This window comes from Rhinolophus hipposideros (assembly GCF_964194185.1).
Source record: "Rhinolophus hipposideros genome assembly, chromosome: 16".
In the NCBI taxonomy this organism is placed as follows: Eukaryota; Metazoa; Chordata; class Mammalia; order Chiroptera; family Rhinolophidae; genus Rhinolophus; species Rhinolophus hipposideros.
The window spans coordinates 39,280,507-39,300,632 of record NC_138062.1 but is presented as its reverse complement, the minus strand read 5'-3'; the positions used below and the strand labels follow the sequence as shown (position 1 = coordinate 39,300,632).

At 51.9% G+C, this 20,126-nt stretch overlaps 2 protein-coding genes across 3 annotated transcripts in view; both read left to right on the top strand.

The window, feature by feature from the left end:
• The first annotated feature begins 1,441 nt into the window (after positions 1 to 1,441).
• On the top strand, positions 1,442 to 13,917 carry LOC308508744 (protein HIDE1). Its single transcript, XM_081075964.1, has 8 exons — positions 1,442 to 1,731; positions 3,511 to 3,610; positions 4,680 to 4,985; positions 6,977 to 7,069; positions 7,728 to 7,755; positions 8,460 to 8,503; positions 9,694 to 9,731; positions 13,276 to 13,917. Exons 2-8 carry the CDS (start codon positions 3,580 to 3,582, stop codon positions 13,423 to 13,425), a joined length of 690 nt encoding a protein of 229 aa, XP_080932090.1. The 5' UTR covers positions 1,442 to 1,731; positions 3,511 to 3,579; the 3' UTR covers positions 13,426 to 13,917.
• A 1,488-nt stretch (positions 13,918 to 15,405) lies between these two features.
• The window catches only part of CARM1 (coactivator associated arginine methyltransferase 1), a 40,010-nt gene continuing 35,289 nt past the window's right edge, over positions 15,406 to 20,126 (top strand). For both annotated transcript variants that reach the window (XM_081077443.1, XM_081077442.1), the window contains exon 1: positions 15,406 to 15,659. In XM_081077443.1, the coding sequence (XP_080933569.1) occupies positions 15,437 to 15,659 (223 nt within the window). In that variant the 5' untranslated portion in view covers positions 15,406 to 15,436. The remainder of the gene's footprint in view (positions 15,660 to 20,126) is intronic.

The following is a 20,126-nucleotide window of genomic DNA, read 5'->3' as shown; positions in this document are numbered from 1 at the left end:
AGATGAGAGAAGGAAAACACCACAAAGCTTTCCTGCCATGTTCACATTGCCTTTTTCCCAAATGAGCATTTGCTTGGTTGGCATAAACCTTTGGCTCTTTTCTAGAGTTCAGATAAAATTGATTCTGACTGTTTTTGCTTGATTTGTCAATGTTTCTGGAGGGACTTGGAGCTAATGATTCCTTCATTTTCACTGACATCTGGGCTCTGAATGGGTGATTCTTATTTCCCTCAATTAAACAAAAACAAAAACTCTTCCCCTTCCCCATTCAACAAATATTTACTGAGGTCTGACATTGTGAATCAAACAGACACTGTCTGTGTCCTTGTGGAGCTATCATGCTAGTGTCACTCTACTAAGATGATTTCAGGTAGTCACAGGCACTAAGAAGGCAATGCTGGGTTGTAGGTAGTATGGCTCATTTGGCATGGATGGAGTCAGGGAAGGCTTCCCTGAGGAGGTGGCATTGATGCTCAGACTGGAAGTAGAAAGGACAGGAGAAGGCGAGGAGAGAGAACAGTGCCCTGAGGTCAGAAAGTATTCACAGGGCTCCAGGGGCAGAAAGGAGGTGAGGGGGTGATGAGGGTGAGAAGAGTAACCAGAGAAGAGATGGGAGCTGTCAGCAGAGGCCACAGCATGTAAGGTCCTTTTGTAATATTGGCCTAGAATCTTAGCTTAGGGTTCTTACAACCATGAGGAGTTTGCAGACTGACTTCTGAAGTTCAGGGATCCCCCGAGATTACAACCAAAAGATTCCAACAGTATGTGCTCAGCAGTCATTGTGTACCCCACACCAGAGCTGTTCATCCTTCCCTGCACCACTCCGTGCCCCAGGAGGGTGATCTCTATACACTGGATCAACCTGGCCACTTGGGTTCAGCCCAGGCAGGAGACCTGAGGACTGGAGGAGAGGTAAGTCTAGGTATATAGCCCCTGGATCCCCGCCTGTTGGTCTGTATCTCTACCAAGGCCTGCAATCCCAGCTTTCTCCAAATGCCAGGACTGCTTCCTCCCCAGCAACTTCAGACTTGGGCTGGTAACAGCCCCCAGGCCCCCAGGAGTCACCATCTCTTGTTGATTTCCCTTCACCCTGCCCACGACTCCTCAGTTGTCCCTCTTAACGGTGACAGCAGTGTGAGAGCTGACCAATACCGGTGTGTGTCAGTATTTTTCCGAACTCAGAATTCCAGGTTATAGATTCCTGCACCATACTAAATGCTCTCAAGATGAAGTCTTTACAGATATCTAAAGCCCTGTATATACAGTATTCCCTCTACCTAGAATGCCCCTCCTCCATCTCCTCAGGCTTTTGGACTCAGATATCTGGAAGGAATCTCTCAACTCTGTCTTCTACACCCATAGGATAGGACCACAAAAATAGACTGAATGAATGTTTTTTGGCTTTCAGGTTCACACAATCGAGATATTTATGGTTCACTGTGTGCCAAGCACTGGTAGGCATTGGGAAACTGCAGGAGACAGCAAGGACCCCAGCCCTGTGCCTCTGGAGGAAGAGCGCTGGATGAATTCAATACATTCAAGCATGTTCTGTGAACCACCTTGACCTAATTGACCTAATTGACATTTATAGAATATTATATCAAACAACTGCACATAGAATGTGGACCAAGATATGCTGGGCCATTAAAAAGTCAATGCGTTTCAAAGGATTGAAATTATATGGAGTATATTCTCTGGCCACAAAGGAATTAAATTAAAAAACCACTAACAGTAAGTTATCAAAAAAGCCCAAATATTTATAAATTAAGCAACACAACTTCTAAATAAAAATGGGTCAGAAAAATTCTCAAGGGAAATAAGATAACATTTCTAACGATAATGAAGCACAACATATCAAAATATGAGAGAGATGTCATTAAAGCAGTGCTGAGATGGAAGTGTATAGCTTTAAATGCTTATATTAGAATATAAAGGCTTAAAATCAGTGATCTAAGCTTCCATCTTAAGAAGGTAATAGAAGAGCCAATTAGACACAAGATAAATAGAAGAAAGAAAAAATAAAGGTAAGACCAAAAAGCAAAGAAATGGAAAATAGAGAAAAAAAACAAAGTCGAAAGTTGCTATTTTGAAAAGATTAATACAAGTGATTAACCATAGTAAGACAAATCAAGAAAAGAGAGAGGGAGAAAAAACACATTATCAACAGGCATGAAAGAGGGAACATCACTACAGACCCTACAGACATTAAAAGGATATCAAGGGACTATGAACAGCTCTATACCAATAAATTTTGACAACAAATGAAATGGGCAAATTTGTTGGAAATAACAAGCATGCTAATTGCAAGAAAACAAAATTACAAGGCACTATGGGAGATTTTAGCAAGGGGATTTTTCCTAAGTTCAGAAGGATCTGGGAAGATTTCCCAGATGTAATACCGTGTTTCCACGAAAATAAGACCTAGCTGGACCATCAGCTCTAACGCGTCTTTTGGAGCAAAAATTAATACAAGACCTCTATTATATTATCTGGTCTTATAATTATATAAGACCGGGTTTTACATTACTTTTTGCTCCAAAAGATGCATTAGAGCTGATGGTCCAGCTAGGTATTATTTTTGGGGAAACACAGTATTTAAGCTGAGACCTGAAGGAAAAGTGAGATTTGATCAGGGTGATAAGAATTGTAGCTCAGGCAGGGGAGACAGCATGTGGAAAGGCCCTGAGGTTGGAATGAGCTTTGTGTGTCCAAAGAAAAAAGGCTACTCTTATGCCCTTTTTGGTGTTTGGTAACCACACACTCGCATCCTTCCTGGGTGTAAACCTCCAGGTGGACCTGCTTGATGTGAATAGAAATGTTTAGAGACCTAAGCAAACCTACTGGTCAGAGAGACCTTTGGAAGTTTCTGTAAACGGGAGGCAATTTATCCTGCAAAGTATATCATCACCTCAGTTCTGGAACTAGTGTTTCACCTGGCTGGTGAAGCTCCTGAGGCTTTTCTTTTCTGTGGCTTCACATTGGGAGGGCTCACACCCCACTAGGCATTGCACTTAAAACCATGAGTTCTTTGGATCTTTTATCTGCTTTTAGCCCCATTCTACAGAGCAGCAAGATGAGGCTTCAAAGAAAGACCGTGTCTTGCCTGAGGTCACAGAGGCCAAGCTCTAACCACCACGCCTTACCACCTCTGCCCAACGTGTGTATGAACTTTGGCACTGGTTGGGTTGCGGTGTGTGTCTTGGGCATGAGTTAGTTTCCCAAACAGTCCACGGCCCTTGGCCTTCCTCATTTCCTCTCAGGGAATGTCCTCTCAGGGTTAGAAAAAATATATACACACCCCCAACCATCTCATCTGTTTGTCTCTCCTATCTGCAGAACCATGGCCACCAAGACACGGAGAGATGCCAGGGTCTTCTGTGTGTCCATGGAAGGGGTGGGGAGAGGAGAGAGTCCCTTTCAGAACCCTAGTGTGTGTGCAACTTCCTGCCAATGAGGAAACACTCGACTCAAATTAGCCCAGCTTCTCCTTTCCCTTCTCTGGCCTCACAGGAGGAGTTGTGGCGAGCTGTGGGCTGCGCTGGCCTCAGCCAGATTGCTTGGCCAAACGCAGGAGGAGCTATGCCCTGGACTGTCCTGCTCTTTGCAGCTGGTGAGCCTGCCACCCCTGCACCACCCCGACACCGCTCCCCCTGATGCCCACCCACCTGGCCTCTGCTCTGGGGGCAGAAACCAGTGCGGGGCTGCCCTCCCCAGATGCTGGAGAAGGCTGAGCCCTGACAGATTTGCCCTAGAGCCTTGGAAATGCCCCAGGAGAGTGGCTTTCTCTTATTGGGCTCCTCATTACCCCCACATCACGGATATCAGAAACAGCACCCGGCTGGAGACAGTGGGGCCCATGCCCTATGACTCAGCCTGCCGAGACCCTGCGGCCTCCAAGGCCAGGGCAGCAGGAGATCTGCCGGGGGACAAGGGAGGACTTCTGTAGCCCTCACCTGAGCCAGACACGCTGCTCAGGAGACTTGGGCAGCTGGGGAGACATTGGTCCCTCCTACAGAAAACCGAACTCGGAAATCCATATTCCTTACCACAGCCTGGGAAGCAAGATAGAAGCCCTCTCTCTGTCCTCCCCTCCCGCTCTCTCCCTACTCATCCCCTCCAGCCACCCTGGCCTCCTGGAACACCCCAAGCCCCTCCCAGTCTCCCAGCCTTTGCCCATGCTGTTCCCTCTGCCTGAATGCTTTCTCCCAGCTCTTTCTGTGTCACCTCTTCAGGGAAGCCCTGTGCGGCCACCCCAGCTAACACAGCCTTCTCATTACTCTGATGTGCTGCGTAGCACTCCTTACCTCCTTGAGAACTTCAGCTCCCTGAGGCAGGCATGTATGTCTGCCTGCCTGCCTGTTACACTCACTGCTCTGTCCCCAGCACCTAAAACGGGGCCTGGCATATAGTCAGTGCTGTTGATTGAAGGAACAAGAGTGTAACTGCGTCGCTGTGTAACAGCCATTGTTGCTATAATAACATGACTCAAAAGCAGTGACCCCTCACCACATGCTAGGCACTTGATTCCCTCAACATTGCAGTGGGGGTGGGATGACTAGCCTCCAGTAGTACATAAAAACCAAGGCCCAGAGAGGGCAAGCCACTTGCCCAAGGACACAGCCAGGTTGGCCTCCTGTCTAGCTACCCACCCACCCACCCTCCCTTATTCTGCATTGCAGGCTCCATGGCAATCCCAGCGCCATCCATCCTACTGGTACCCCCACACCCCAGCAGCCAGGAGGACCCCATCTACATTGAATGCATGGCCCCCAGGGGCTTCCCAGGGGCCAATTTTACGCTGTACCAAGAGGAGAATTTGGTCCAGTTCCTTCAGGCCCCTGCAGACCAGCTTGGGGTCACCTTCAACCTAAGTGGCGGCAGGGAGGCTGCGGGAGGAACATTCTACTGCCAGTACGGTGTGCTAGGCGAGCACAGGAAACCTCAGCTGTCAGACCGCAGTGAGCCCGTGAATGTCTCCTTCCCAGGTAAGACCCACCCATTGATGTTCACTGCCCGGGGCTCCATTTTCTCACTGCCACGCCTTTCCATATGCCAATCCCTCTGCTTGGAAGTCATCACAGGATGAGCCAGGCTTCCAACTTGCCAGGACTTACTCACCTTTTCTATAATCCTCATGCGGTGGGTACAATAATTCTTCCCATTTTGCAGATAAGGAAACCAAGGCACAAGAGATAAAGGGACTTCCCAAGTCATACAGCTAGCAGGAGGCACAGCTGGGGTTCCACTGGCCTCCAAACCCCAGGCATTAAACCTCCATGCTCTGCTACCCGCCCCCCCTGCTCCTGCCCATATACATTTGTGTGTATGTGTGCCAGGCACTGTCCTTAGCAATGCAGTTTCAGCAGTAAACGAAACAATGTCCCTGCCCTCTTGTAGCTGACATTGAGAGGGGATGGGAACAGACGATAAACAAGGAGTCCAATAAATATACAGCCTGCCGGCAGAGGGCAAGTAAAGTGCCAAGGATGAAATACAGCCTGGTGAAGTGTCATTTTAAGTGCAGAGGAGAGTGGCCAGGGAAGGCCTCTCTGAGGAGGTGATTTTTGAACAAAGACCTAAATGATAAGGAGCCAGCCACATGGGTGTTTGGGGTAGGAGGGTTCCAGGTAGAAGGAACAGACTGTGCAAAACCCCTGAGGCTGGAATGCACCTGGTGTATTTGAGGAACATGGAGGCGCCCTTGGCTGAAGCCTAGTGAGCAGGGAAGAAAGTGGAGGGAGACGAGAGCAGGGATATGGCCACAAGGATTGTGCAGGGCCTTGTGGCTACAGCAGAGACTCTGGCTTGTTATCTGAGTGGGATAGAGTCCTGGGAGGACTGCTGTGTTTCTGTGGTCTTTCCAGGATGAGGGGCAGGGTGGGCTCTGGATCCAGGAGTGGGAGGGATGGAGGAGCCTCCAGGTGGAGCCTGTGTGTCACCATCAGCTGGGACTTTCTAGCTGCAAAGAGAACTTTTTTGCCAGCAGAGGCTCACATGTTGTGATGACAGAATAGTCTCTGTGTCTTTTCTGGCCTTGAGTTCCACTGTCAAAGGCCCCCTTCTATCACCTTGGTCCTGTGGTCTCAGTGTGGGGAGGTTACAACCCCACTGCTGCCCCAGATGAATGAATGAACAAGGGCTAACACTGTGAGAATACCAAGTGTGCATCTCTCCTTCCCCCTCCTGGCTTAGCTCCTGACCTCCACTGGGGTCAGGGCATCTGCTCCTGGCTGCCCTGAGAGATCCCTTCTCTCTCCAGGGAAGGGATTCCAAATCCTTTCCAGAGAAGGAATCTCAAGCTGGGGCTTCATTGCTTCTGCGGCTGACATCTGCGTGGGCCTCAGGGTCCACTGTGAGGCTGGGGTGGATGTCCTCTGACCCCCTGATATCCAGACTGAAGCCAGCAGGACTCTTCCGGCTGCAAGTAACTGAAAACTTGATTCAAACTGGCTTCAGCAACAAAAGGGGATTTGTTGGTTCACTGAACTGAAGTCAGTTCACGTTCTGACTTCAGGCATGGCTGGATCCAGTGCCCAAAGGTGTCAGGACTCCTTTGCCACCTCTCAATTCTGCTTTCTCCTGCGTCTTATTCTCAGGCAAGCCCTACCCCTCATGGTGGTAAAATCGTGCCCGCCAGCTCCAGATGTATATCCTACTGGCTTTGTAATACTGGCCAGAGGAGTAAACCTCTCTTCCCAGTGGTCTATCGGAAGTGCCAGAATTAGCTCTCATTGGCTCAGCTTGGGTCACATGCCCATCCCTGAATCATTCATGATGACCAGGGGAACGACTATGCTACTTGGCTAAACACAAGGTTTGCTGAGTCTCTAGGGTCCAGCTACATCCAAGCCACATAGTTGGGGGTTATGGGAGGCAGGATGGCTCCCCCAAGATAACCTGCAGGAATGACAGGTGTCCCTCCTCCCTGTCACAACTCCATGCCCTGACCACTCTCTCTTTTTCCGTTTTCCTCTAGCAGCCACATGGATCCTGCCATTCTCCTTGAGCCTGGCTGGAGCCTTCCTCCTCCTTGCTGGACTGGTGACCATGGCCGTGGTGATCAGGAAAGGTAACCAGTCAGCAAAGAAAGCATGGTCCACCGGCTTCAATGTGCCACCCCTGGAACATGTGAATGCACTCCCACTCCCACTCACTTTTTAGGAGCATGGCGTTGAGGAGGTCTTACTATAATACTTAGCAGTGAAGAACCCTCCAGAAATACAACATTGGTGGTGGGCAGGGGAAATTTATATATATTATTGTGGTAAAATATACATAATATAAGACTTATAATTTTAACTCTTTTTAAGTGTCCATGTCAGTGGCATTGAGCACGTTTACACTCTTGTGCAGCTATGACCATCATCCATCTCCAGGACTCTTTCATCTTCCAAAATGGAAATTCTGTCCCCATTAAACACTAACTCCCCATCTCCCTACCCTGCCCTTGGCACCCACTAAAATTAATATTAAAAAAAATTTGGAGGGGGAAAAATTTTTTTTACATGCTTTCTCAAGTATTTAGCAACACACATTACTAATGTACTTGGGGAAAATTAATTTTTGCAGTAACTCTCCTGTTGAGTAGCAAATTTGCCAGCGGAGAAAGCAAGGCTGGGTTAGAAATGTCTGAGGGGGGCTTTTGGTTTCTTGGCTTTTAGAAACTTGCAACCAGGATGCCCCCAGGACCAAAATCTAACAAATGCTTATTTATTTTTTGTCCCCAGTGAAAGTTAAAAAATTGCAGAAGAAAAGGTGAGACCATCTCTGAAGACCCTCAGCGGGTGGTTTGGGGGAAAGAAATAATCAGACCCAGGGCAGAGTTCCTGATGGGTGTTAGGGATGCTGAAAGCTGGCCAGTAAGGGCACTTCCCTGGCTGGGTGACAGCTCCACTCCAAACAGTGCCCTCTGATGGGAGGGCCTCTTAATAAGAACAGGTGTGTGGGGCACTGCGTTAGGAGACTTTGAAACTGGAGCTCCCACTATCCTCATAGCAGCCTTGGAAGCAGGCATTATGAATAGTCCCATTTTACAGACAAGGAGACTGAAACACAGCACTCAGTCACACAGGGAGCAAGTAGCTGAGCCTTCCGCTTACTTCCAAAGGGTCTAGTCACTCTAGAAATTGATAATGGGGTGAGGCGAGTGGTGTCCCCTGGGGTTGTGCAGTGCCCACCTTGATGCCCTGGTTCCTGGACATTAGGGTGTCCCATCTGGTCCTGGACTTAGTTTCTCCTAAGGCCAGGACACCCTGCTGCCTGGTGGCAGAGAGCTAGCAGCAGCCCCAAGATCTAATCATGACTTCATCGGGCTTGTGGGGCTCCTGCAAGAGAATTTCGATCTGAGAGGATACGAGAGTATGAGAGTGGGTGGGGAGTGAAGGTCAAGTTGAGGGCCTTGGAACAAGCCTCCTGCCTGAGATGGGTGAGTCATCACTGTCTCCTGAATCCCTTTGCAGAGAGCAAGAATCCTGCTGGGCCCAGATCAACTTCACCACCACAGGTCTGTGTTTCCTTCTCCCTCCTGTACCCGCCCTCCACCCCCAGGTGGGGGGGTGCCTCAAAATGCCATCAGGCCTCACTATTTACTATTGAACCTCTTCTAGCGCTGATGACTTTCCTGAAGGGTCAAGAAAACATCCTTCCCCTTTCCTACTCACCTCCTCCCCCAGGTTTCACTTCTCATCTTCTCTCCTTGCCCCATCCTCAGGCATTTCACACACTCTGCCTTCTACCTAGAGCACTCTTCATCCCTCTGGTCTCATTCTGAAGATCACCTCCTCCAGGAAGCCTCCCCTGACTCCCTAGACAGGATCTGCACTTTCCACTTAGTAACCATGCTGCCCTCTGGCGGCTGCTGGGCAGGCACCCTGTCATTCTTACCCCTCAGTAAAACACAATCAAGTAATCATTGCTTGTTGTGTATGTAATGTTCGCCTCCATCGCGGGGCTGTCATCTCCATGGGGACAGACTGAGTCTGTGTTGTCCACCAGGGCAGCCGGGTGCTTTCACAGTGCCTGGTGCCGTCCTTAAATGGAGTCCCACTTGTGGTCCAAACGTGTCGTTCTGCCGGCTTCCACCAGGGGGCGAGAGGCAGCCAGTTTGTGATGTACGACGCTCGGGAAGAGGCCCTAACGGAGAAACTCCGTTCTCTCTACTTGTTTCACTGCCCCATACATTTGTTGAGCACCTATTGTGTGTTGAGATCTGGGGGAGCTCTGTCAATGACCAAGACAGAGGTGGTCTCTGCCCACAAGCCCACATTCCAGTGGGAAAACAGCCTATGGCCAGCCAGACCTGTCTGGGGCTAGGCGGGTGATTCCCCCCCAAAATGATGTTTAAGCAGAGACATGCATGAGGCACTTTGGGGAGAAACTGTGGTGGGGAGGAGCTGAAAGATGTTCCAGATAAAGGGAGCTGAGATGAGGCACCCGTTTTCTGGAGGGCAGTGAGAGGCTGCTGAAGGAAGACTTGGAGCAGGAGAGGGACACGATGCAATTTGCAGCTGTGAATTTGCAGCTGTGAACGGTTCACCCTGCAGAATGGGCTGGAAGGGAGCAAAGAGGATTCTGGGAGATGGATCCCATCCCTTGCTCTGGGTTGACATTGTGCCTGTGGGCTTGGGGGGAGGACATGGAGCAGGGAATTTAAACTGGCTCCAGTTCTGGTTTTCCTCTTTCTTTATCTTTCAGACATGTCCTTCGATAACTCCCTGTTTGCCATCTCGACCGTAAGTCATTTCATTTATTAGTCCCTGTTTTCTGCTGACTGTCTTAACCCCAGGGAGGCAAGGGCCACCACCGGGTTTGGTCCACCTGCTCTCTCTGAGTTTTAGGGGCCTCGAAAAAGCCCGGAATCGCCGAGCAGGGATTTGTTTGTGAGTTCAGAGTTGGCTCTGAGAAATCCTCGGGGATTGGAGGCAGCCATGTCCAGGCCTCCATGTGGCTGATGGGCAGACCTGTGGGTGTGCTTGCTGTCAGGGTCAGCACTGCCTTTGCATTCATTTGGGCCAACCCCCCAGAATGGTGACAGAGGGGACTCAGGGTGACCTAGTAGTTTTTGGGGGGTCATGGAGCCTTGTGACAATCTGATGCACACTGTGGTCCCCTCTTGGTATAAATAAAAGCCTACTTTTGCGTTCAGCTTCTGGGACTTCAGCTTAAATGTCCCAGTTGTGTATTTCCATTTTAGTGGGGAAGGACTCTCACTGCACACACATTCTTTATCGAGGGGTGTTGCTCCCCCAGATCACACGGGCTGGGATTTGAACCTGGGTCTATAGGACTCCTCTGCATAGCTGAATCTTGGGGTGGCCTTGGTCTTTGTACTTTATTACTATTTGTTGTTTAAATTAGAGACATCTAAGCCATGGAACACCATGGATAAAGAAAATGTTCAGCTGTTCCTCTCCACACAGAGAGAGATACAGTTCTGGGGAGCAGGTGGTCCCACTTGAGGTGGCCTCAGAGGTCCCATTTGGACAAGTGGACGCCTTAGGACTGCTGTCAGGGCATCTGGGGTACAGTTAGTCCGCTTGAGGCACCGTGATGGGAAGTAGGGGTGGGGGTTGGGGTGGGGACGGGGGGAGGATTGGATTAGTCAACACACCCTTCCTAGGTGTCTGGACAAGAACAGGACGAAGCCGCACTCCCTCAGAGCTTCTTAATTCTGTGGGGGGATCAGATGATAGTACATGGGCTAGGAGTGACCAGGAAGCTCATTTCTCACTTAGAAGATCCAAGATGTCTCAGAGATGGGCGGCAAACAGGAGGTAGCTGTGGAAGATTGATCCAAGCTCAGGACACGTTCTTGGCACGGCCCATATAACTGGGATGGAACGAAGTGGGGAGTTAGGGACGCCCGCGGAGAACTTTAACTTTTATCCCAAGTGAGGTGGGAGCCATGGAGGGTTCAGAGCCGAGGAGGGTAACCTAGTCAGATGCTCACAGGCGCCCTCTGGCGGCTGCTGGAAGGACAGATTTGGAGAGTGTGGACGTAATGGGCCGAGTACGTGAAGTGGTTTGTTCCAGGGTCTTGGCAGCGGAGGTGGAAGAAGCAACAGATGCAGATCAGGTAGATTCTGCGGATGGGAAACACGGCATTGATTTTGGATTCGATAAGCGAGCTGAGGGAGAAGGAGGAGGCCTGGAGGAGTTCTACGGAGGGGCAAGCTTGGAGGGACATGGGACTGGCCACCTCACCCAGTGATGCCCAGGAGCAGATGGAGACTTGAGTTTGGAGTTCTGGAGCAAGAAGCAGGGAAGTTTAAACAGGCCCACCAGTCACTAGTAAACAGGTGGTGACAAGGAAGGAGCTTGGCGCCAGGCTCTTCAGACCTCAGAGGTCTGCTCAGGGAACAAATCCTGAACTGTTAGGAAAAAGCCAGCAGGCAGGGCAAGTTCTAAAATTTTCCGTGAGAAGCCACGAGGCTTAAGGCACTAGCCTGGTGATTTTTCCTTTTTTACAAAGATATTTAAAATGAAACAATGAAAAACAGAAAAACAATTTATTTCTCAGTATTTTTGTTCTTATATATATTATATTTATCATATTTTTATATAATATATAAATGATATGTTTATATTTATTTATTGGGGAACAGTGTGTTTTTCTGGGACCCATCAGGCTCCAAGTCAAGTAGTTGTTTCAATCTAGTCGTGGAGCGTGCAGTTCACTGGCCCATGTGGGAATCGAACTGGCGACCTTGGTGTTATGAGCACTGTGCTCTAACCAACTGAGCCAACTGACTGCCCATATTTTTTTTAATTGAAATTTTTTTGGGGAAATACATCCATATGTCAAAGTTATATATACAATAGTATTTTCTTCTATCACTTAACCCTTCTCCACCCACTGGTCTCCCTCTCTACCCACACAGAGTAACTAACCATTGTTAGGAGCTTCTTGGAAAATGCAAGCAAAGGTGAAAATAGCAAATGTGTATGCTCACCTTTTTAAACACAAATGGGAGCATGCTAGACACACTGCAGGGTGCTTCTTTTCCTTAGTTGTAAATTCTAGTGATCTTTTCTAGTTTCTTTTTTAGAATTGTGGAAAATATACATAAAATGTACCGTTGTAATCATTTTTAAGTGTGCAGTTCTGTGGCATTAAATACATTCATGTTGTACAACCATCATCACCATCCATCTCCAGGCTGCATCTTGGAAAAACTGAAACTCTGTCACCACTATACATTAACTTCTCAATCTTACCTCCCCCCAGACCCTAGCAACCACCACTCTACTTTCTGTCTCTGGGGATTTGCCTTTTTTGGACATTTTATAGAGAAATAATGCCATACAATGTTTATCCTTTTGTGTCTGGCTTATTTCATTTAGCATAATGTCTTCAAGGTTCATTCATGTTTTACCTCGAGTCAGAATTTCCTTCCTTTTTAAGGCTGAATAGTGTTCCATTGTATGTATATACCACATTTTGTTTATCCAGTCACCCACTGATGGACACTTGGATTGCTTCCACCTTTTGGCTATTGTGAATAATGCTGCTATGAAAATGGGTATGCAAGTATCTGTTCCAGTCCTTGCTTTCAATTCTAGTTTCTTTTACAAGTGTTAGAAAGCTGTGCTGTTGGCTGAAATGAAAATGAAGCAGCTGTTAGGTCTCCAGCTTACACTGTGCTACTACTGCACTGATGTTGGCTTTGTCACACCCTATAGGGTATGGCTGACTTTTTTTTTTAACAAGGTGACTGAAGCTGGCTATGGGCTGTAATGTGGTCACCTCGCTAGGGAGGAGCAGGACTGGGAGTGGCTTCAGTTTTAGCAAACTTCTCTCTTTTTGACTAGCTTTTGGGACAAGGAGCCTTCAAGGTGGAGGAAGCCCAGAACGGGAGGGGCTGGAGATAATAGTAATAACTGTGTTCACTTAACAAACATTTAGTGCTTATGATAGGCCAGATGCTTTATCTATTTAATTCCTTTATGCTTTATAGCAACCCCAGGAGGGGGTATTAGCGTCCTCTCCATTGTGCCAAAGGTGAAACTGGGCACAGAGGAGTTAAATCACTCGACTGTGGTCATACCATTAGGAAGTGCTGGACCTGGGATTTGAACCCAGGCTGCCTGGTCCCCTATTCAGCAGAGAGGAAGGCAGGAGGACGGAAGGCAGATAAACGCCCTGAAGCTGTGGGGTATGTGTATGTGGATGAGATGAGACCTGATGGACTAGGGAATCTCAGGTTCAGAACATGGGGAAACCCTAGACCCTGAAACCCCAAATCACCCGGTTCTATTTTTCTTCCATGGACAAAGAAAATGACTTCAGAAGGAGATGCAGCTACCCTCGATGCTCTCTCAGGCTCCACTGAGACTCCTGGCAACTTTGGGCCCCGGAAGAGGCCCACCTCCACGTCATCTTCGCCTGAGCCCCCTGAATTCAGCACCTTCCGGGCTTGCCAATGAGGCTGAGGATTGGGTCCTTCTCTCTCTGCATGCTCTGCCCTCCATTCAGCGATCTCTCATTTGAACTGGCTGGGCTGCGTGGGGCCCAAGGTCCCTTCAGCTCCTTTGAGGGGTTCTGACTGCTGCTTTCTCAGGGAACTGAACAGTGACAAAGGGATTCGTGGCCTTGGGACCTTCCTCACAGAGGAGCAGGAGTGGGAGAGGGGGTGCAGGCATTAGCCCAGAGGCTGGACAGAACGCAGGAAGCCTCTCTTTGGATTCCCAGCTTCTCAGATTTCCAAGGAAGGAAATGTTAGGATCCCTTCTGGCCCCCAGCTGGGCCACAAGAGGTCTGAGCTCTCCGCACAGCCCTCTGGTTTCCTCTTCCCTTGCCACACCTGACTTGGCCAACCCAACTGGGTTTTTGGAACATAGGGTACCTGAGGGTGTGTTCTGTGTGTCTGCCTTGCTGGCATGCCTAAGTTATTAATTATAGCACATGTTGAGCTGTTCCCAAGGCCTCTACGGAGTATAATCCTTCAAGCGGGGGACTTCTGGGGTCCAGCTGTTGGATGCCTCGTGGGTGGGGGGCGTACCCCTCAACTGCATGCAGGGTGGTGTGTGGGGAGACCCATGGGGTACAAGGAGGGGACAGTGCCCCACAGAGTCTCTGCTAAAGTCCTAGCACTGGTGGGTACAGGAGGTGGAATGATGGGGTGTGGGGGCAGAGGGACATTGGGAAAAAAGAGTAGTAAATGACGAGGTATGGGGAAGGACGGGAGCTGAGGAGATGGAAAGTGTCCGCAAACCTCTTTGGCTCCCCCAAAAGGGAATGGGGCCCTGGAGCAATGGAGGGGGGTACTTGGAGGGAAGAAGGATGTGTGTATACGTGTGTGTATGAAAAGGGTCACTTGGCCATGTTCTGGTGGACCAACTAGCCATCCATCATTGGGGGAGGAGAGAGTTAACTAGGGGAGGCAAGGGGCCAAGTGAAGGGCTCAGAGGGAGGGGGTCCAAGAATGTTTTGTGGGGGAGGAGACAGTGAAGGCAGTGAAGGGCCAAGGATGGGGGACAGGAGCGCTGTGGGACGGGAAAGGAGATGATGGGGAAAAGAGGAGTGCCGCTGGAGGGAGCTTTCCCAAGGGGTTCAGGTCCGGTGTAGAGACCAAGTCACACCTGGAACTGCTTTTCCCGCAGGGTGGGCTGGGGTGGGGCCACAGGTTGGGGGCGTGTCCCAGGCCCTGGCCCCGCCCCCACTCTGGTTCTCCCCAGGAGCCGATGCTTCACAAAGCAAGGCCCAGTGGGAGGGAGCAGGGCCGGTACAGGGGCGGGGCCCGGTCGCAGCTGGACTCCGCACTTCAACGATCCGCCTCACAAAGCCTTGCAGGACCAGGGGGCGGAGCCCAGTCTCAGGGGCGTGTCGGAGTTGTCGGGCTTCAGGCTCGCCCCTGCTGCTCCAGGGGCAGGGGAGCCGCCTCACAAAGCGCTGCGGTTTGCGCGAGGCGGAACCCGGAGCGTGTCACACCGCCGAATACCGCTCCCTGGCGCGCCCCCGCCCCGCCCCTCCCGGGCCTCCGCACCCGCACCGCCTTACGAGGGCGGCCGTTCCAGCCGCGCCGCACTGGGGGCGGGTCTCAGGTCTAGGGGCGTGTCCGCGTGTCCGAGCACCGCCCTCTGACGCACGCTCCCGCCCCCGCCGTTCCTGGGACGCGGAGCCACCTCACAAAGCGGCGACCGTTCGCGCGGGGCGGGGCGGGGCGGGGCGGGGCGGGGCTGGCCCCGGCCCCCGGCGTGCTCCCTCCCTGCGCCCAGGGCCGCCGGCAGAGGGCGCTGCGCCACGGGCCCGGGCCGTCGGCGCTGTCAGCGAGGCGGCGCGTAGTCGGCAGGCGGCGCTGCCGGGCTCGGCCTCGGCCTCGGCCTGCGCGGCGGCGGCGGCGGCGGCAGCGGCGGCGGCCTGGGCCCGGGCGCAGCGGCGGCGGCGGCGGCGGCGGCGGCGGCGGCGGCGGCGGCGGGGCCTGGAGCCGGGTCTAAGATGGCAGCGGCGGCGGCGGCGGCGGCGGGGCCGGGCACGGGAGTCGTGGGGGTGGCGGGCACGGGCGTCGCGGGGCCCTGCGCGGCCGTGTCCGTGTTCCCCGGCGCCCGCCTCCTCACCATCGGCGACGCGAACGGCGAGATCCAGCGGCACGCGGAGCAGCAGGCGCTGCGCCTCGAGGTGCGCGCCGGCCCGGACGCGGCGGGCATCGCCCTCTACAGCCGTGAGTGCGGGGTCCCGGAGCCTGGCCGTGGGCCGTGCGCCGCGCGGGGGCTGCGCACGAGGCCGGGCGGGGGGCCCGGGGTGGGAGGGACGCGGTGGGTGAGGGGCCCGGCGTCCGGAGGGTAAAGGGGCCCCAAGCCGTGGGGGCCTGGTGTGGGGCGCGTGGGGCTGTGCCCAGGGAGCCGGGTGTGGGGGCCCCGCGTGAGGGGTGTGGAGGAACGTGTCAGGGGCAGAGGGAGAAAAGAAGGCGTGCGTGGTGGCCAGAGGCGAGGTGCCCCGGGTGCTGAGGGAAGCGGGAAATCGGGGAGTGAGGGCCCTGAGATTGGGAGGGGGTGGACAGGAAGTGGGGGGCCGAGAGTGGAAGGTGAGTTCGGAGGAAGCCGGGGCTGTGGGGGCTGGATGCGAAGGAGGGGGCCCGGGGAGAGGTCGGAGGCTCGCGGGCGGGTGTGGCCGCTCTGGCGGGCTGGAGGGAGCGGTGTGGGCAGCCTCTGGCCATCTTAGGGGACCCCCTGGACTGCTAAGGACAGTTGGAAAGTGGTGCCCAGTCTGGGGCGACATAGAGGACCGGTTTCACCCTTTTGGAGGGCTTGGTGTGCGTACGGCCTGAGGGGGAAACTTCTAGATAAGGGGAGAGGGGCCCACGCGAGGGTGGTGCGAGCCCCTGGATGTTCTCCTGGTGAAAACGTGGACCACTGGGGCTCCTTCATGTTGCCGGGCTTCGAGGAGGGTAGCAGTTTCCTCCCTCGCCACAAGCCCTCTGATCTCCCTTTTAGGGGATATGCGAAGCTGGCTATGTTTTCAGAAGCTAGTTTCAAAACTGACATTTCAGTGGGGAAAAATTACGAACGTGTTTGCCAAGGACCCGAGTTCATCCTTTTTCTTCCTCTTGTTACTCTTTCTTACCCCTTCTCTCCCGTTCCGGATCCCTCCTTCACTCTTTGCTATTCTGTTTCATTCAGCCTTGTCTCGCAGAGTTTCTTGCACTGATGTGCGGGGAAGCCTCGGGGTTCCTTAATTTGCATTGGTCTGTGTGATTTTTGTTTTACACTTTGGGAATGGGGTGTGAGAGAAGTTTGTGGAGCAGTTGGTTCACACGGGGTTCTCCCTGTGCCTTGACTTGAAAAACCCAAACTGGAGGGGCTAGGTCTGTTTCCCCAATGTTGCACCTCTCTTTGCTGGGGCAGAGCTGGGTCTTTTGCACCAGATGAGAGGGAAGAAGGGTGTCCCAGGTGGGCATCGGAGCTCAGGACAGACATTTAAGCTGCAGCTTAAACTTTTCTTTTTTTTTTTTTACTTTAAAACAGTTGGAAGTTTATAGGATTACTGAGGAGATAGCACGGAGTTCCATATACCTACTCCATACCCAGTTTCCCCTATTCACATCTTTGTTGAGGAGAGCTTTTACTTTTCTGCTTTTGTTGATAATCTTGGATTGTTACAAGCTATGAAGATAACACTTCTCTTTTCGAGGTAATTCGTAACTGATACATTGTTTGTAAAACAAGAAAAAGTCTGTGTTTTCTCAAACTGAGATCCTTAGTCTGGGATGATAGAGTCCCAGGAGTCTGAAAGATTTTCTTCCCTTTTATGCTCACATAACATTGGTGTGGGGTTGAGAACAGGGTTCTGGAGTCAGCTGAACCTGCTTGTGTTAGTTTCCCAGGGCTGACACTTAGTGACTTAAAACAACAGGAATGTATTCTCTCATAGTTCCTGGCCAAAAGTGCCAAATCAAGGTGTTGGCAGGGCCACGCTCCGTCCACAGTCTCTGGAGGGGACCCTTTCTTGCCTCTTCCAGCTTCTGTGGCTCCAGGTGTTGCGTGGCTTACAGCAACAGAACTCCAATCTCTGCCTCTGTCTTCATACAGCCTCTCCCCTGTTCTTTGTGTCTTTGTCTCCAAGGACACTTGTCTTTGGATTAAGGATCCGCCCTAGACCCAGGATGATTTTATCTCGAGATCCTTAATGGCATCTGCAAAGACCCTTTAACAACTAGGTCACCTTCATAGGTTCTGGAGCTTAGGGTTTGGGTGTATTTTTTATTATGGGTCTATTACGTGGGCTAGACTGGTGCCCTTCCAGGGGCCGTGTGTCTTTGTGCCTCAGTTTCCTTATTGATAGAATGGGGTGTGGCACAGTGTGTTTCCTCAATAAGTGAACACTTCTTTGGAGGTAGCACCTGCTCCCATAACGGGCTGGCGATGGCCTCAAAGTTGGCTGGGTTATTGCTAAGGGTGAGGCGCACCGGTTCCTGAGCAGGCCTGCAGAGGGTGAGTGCACAGAACACGTTGCCCTGAAGGGTGTCGGGGAGTACAAAGTCCCAGGGCTGGGGTGTGGGCTGCAGCTGCTTCTGGATGTGAGAGCCTGCCTGCAGGGTGTGGAGTGCTGGCCGACAGTCCCCTGGAGAAGGTCAGAGATGGTCAGCCACTGGACGTGTGGGGACGTGACAGCTGGGGAGGACTTGTGGGTGAACCGGGCTGCTGGGAGCATTAGGCCTTCTTTTGAGATGAACTTATTCCTTCCCTGGTCTTAATTTTCCCACCTGGACCCTTCTGGGACCTGAATGCTTTGGCCAGGTGAGAAAGCGTCAGGAGCCCAGTTTTGCTCACCTGTCTCATGAGGTGGGGTCCTGCTAGCTGCTTGTGCTTCCAGGACACCCCCTGGGATTCGAATCTGTGTTTGGGTGAGGACAGGGGATTGGCCAGGACACCTGCGTGAATCTCCCAGTGGCTCACGTATGGGAGGTGGACCAGAGGCAACCTTGAGTGTTGGCAAGGGTTCTGAATATGGAGTCTGACTGGTGTGGCCTTAAACTAGCCATTTTACCTCCCCAAGCCTGTTTCCTCACCTCTAGCAACACACACGTGCACAAAGCCTTGCTTTCCTCATCTGTAGTGGGACTCCTGCCACTTGGGACCTGGGAATGCGGGTGAAGTGGACCGTGGGGGTGTGAAGCAGAGTGTCTAGCAGTAAACAGTCGATGTTTCTAAGATATTATCGACAGTGGTGTGATTGTTGTGAAGTGGTGAAAAGCTGGCTTTTCTAGGAGGGAAGCCCTTAAGCTGCAGGGCTGCCCAGCTGTCTCACTCCCCCAGCAGATGGGAGAGGGACCCTTGGGTTGCGACCTCTGCCTCAGGCGGCAGGGCTGGGAGCTGGCTGTGGGTAGTAGGACATCCATCCCTGTTCCTTGATGTCTGCACCATCCATGTAGGAGCAATGACATCTGCAGAAGGCCCTGTTCCATTCACCCTGCAGTGAAGGGTAACTCTCCCCATCCCTTCTTGCCACCTGAGGTCACCCTGGCCTGTGTCCATGGCACTGGCTAAATGGCAGCTACCAAAAGCAGGCCATTTTCCCTGGGCAGAGGTGCAGGCTTCCTGGGCTTAAGGAAGCTTTGGCACAGCCTCTGGAGTTCTTGGACGCAGGCTGCCCTCCCCTTGAAAGGAGGTAGCTTTTCGGGAAAGTCCATGATGGGGTGGCCGAGGAGGAGAGCAGAGTCTTCTCTCAGTTCCTCAGCCCCATGGCTGCCTTTCTGGAGATGACTGTGTCACTTTTCTTTCTTGGTCAGCACGAGTCAGTAAGGCTGTTTCTCTGGACTCTCTCTTCCCCCTTGGCTAGGAAGAGAGATAGAGCAGCACTGGTTCTGATGGGGTAAATTTCAGTTTGGGGGGGGGGCATGCCAGAGTGTGGAAACCCCAGAGAAAAACCCCCTGTGAAAACAAGGTGAAGAATGGCCTGCTCCCACAGATCGGGAACCCTTGAGACTTCTTCAGTCACGCTCCTGGTAGCCCCCCTGACAGCTGGGGGAGGGGGAGTGGGCGCAGAAGAGTTTGTCCTGTGTGCCGAGCCTTTAGGACATTCAGTGTCATGCTGAGGTGACAAGTTAGGGCATTCACTGGAAGGACATTCACATTTATCACTGGTACCTATGCGTTGCTACTGGCTATTGTCCCTTATTGAGCATTTACTGTGTCTCAGGCTCTGCGTGAACTTGTGTTGGCAGATTGAAGTGCTTGACCTTGGGGGCAGCTGGGGAAAGGATCATGGTATAAATGAGGGCTCGCGGGCACTGTGGGCTGCGGGCCGGGCCTGCAGTTAGAGCTGAGGGAGGTTTGTACATTTTTGAAAGGTTGGTTTATAAAAAACAAAAAGAAACAGAAAACAAAAAAAAAGGGGACGGCCAGATGGCTCAGTTGGTTAGAGCTTGGTGCTCTTAGCAACAAGGTTGCCGGTTCTATCCCCATGTGGGACACTGAGCTGCTGCGCCTCCACAAGTACAGGTAGATTGCAACAACTACTTGATGTAGAGCTGATGGGTCCTGGAAAAACACACTTAAGCAAATTAAAAAAGTTAAAAAAAAAAAAAAAGCCTGGGGCCGGCTCAGGTGGTTGGAGCGCCCTGCTCCTAGCGCTGAGGTCGGGCGTTCCAGTCCCACACGGGCCAGTGAGCTGCGCCCTCTACAGCTAA

Bases quoted from the DNA above. Each gene is read 5' to 3' on its own strand.
- LOC308508744 (XM_081075964.1), top strand. From the start codon at position 3,580: ATGCCCTGGACTGTCCTGCTCTTTGCAGCTG. The intron at 3,611-4,679 runs GTGAGCCTGCCA...TCTGCATTGCAG, and splicing joins TGTCCTGCTCTTTGCAGCTG to GCTCCATGGCAATCCCAGCG. The intron at 7,756-8,459 runs GTGAGACCATCT...ATCCCTTTGCAG, and splicing joins AAAAAATTGCAGAAGAAAAG to AGAGCAAGAATCCTGCTGGG.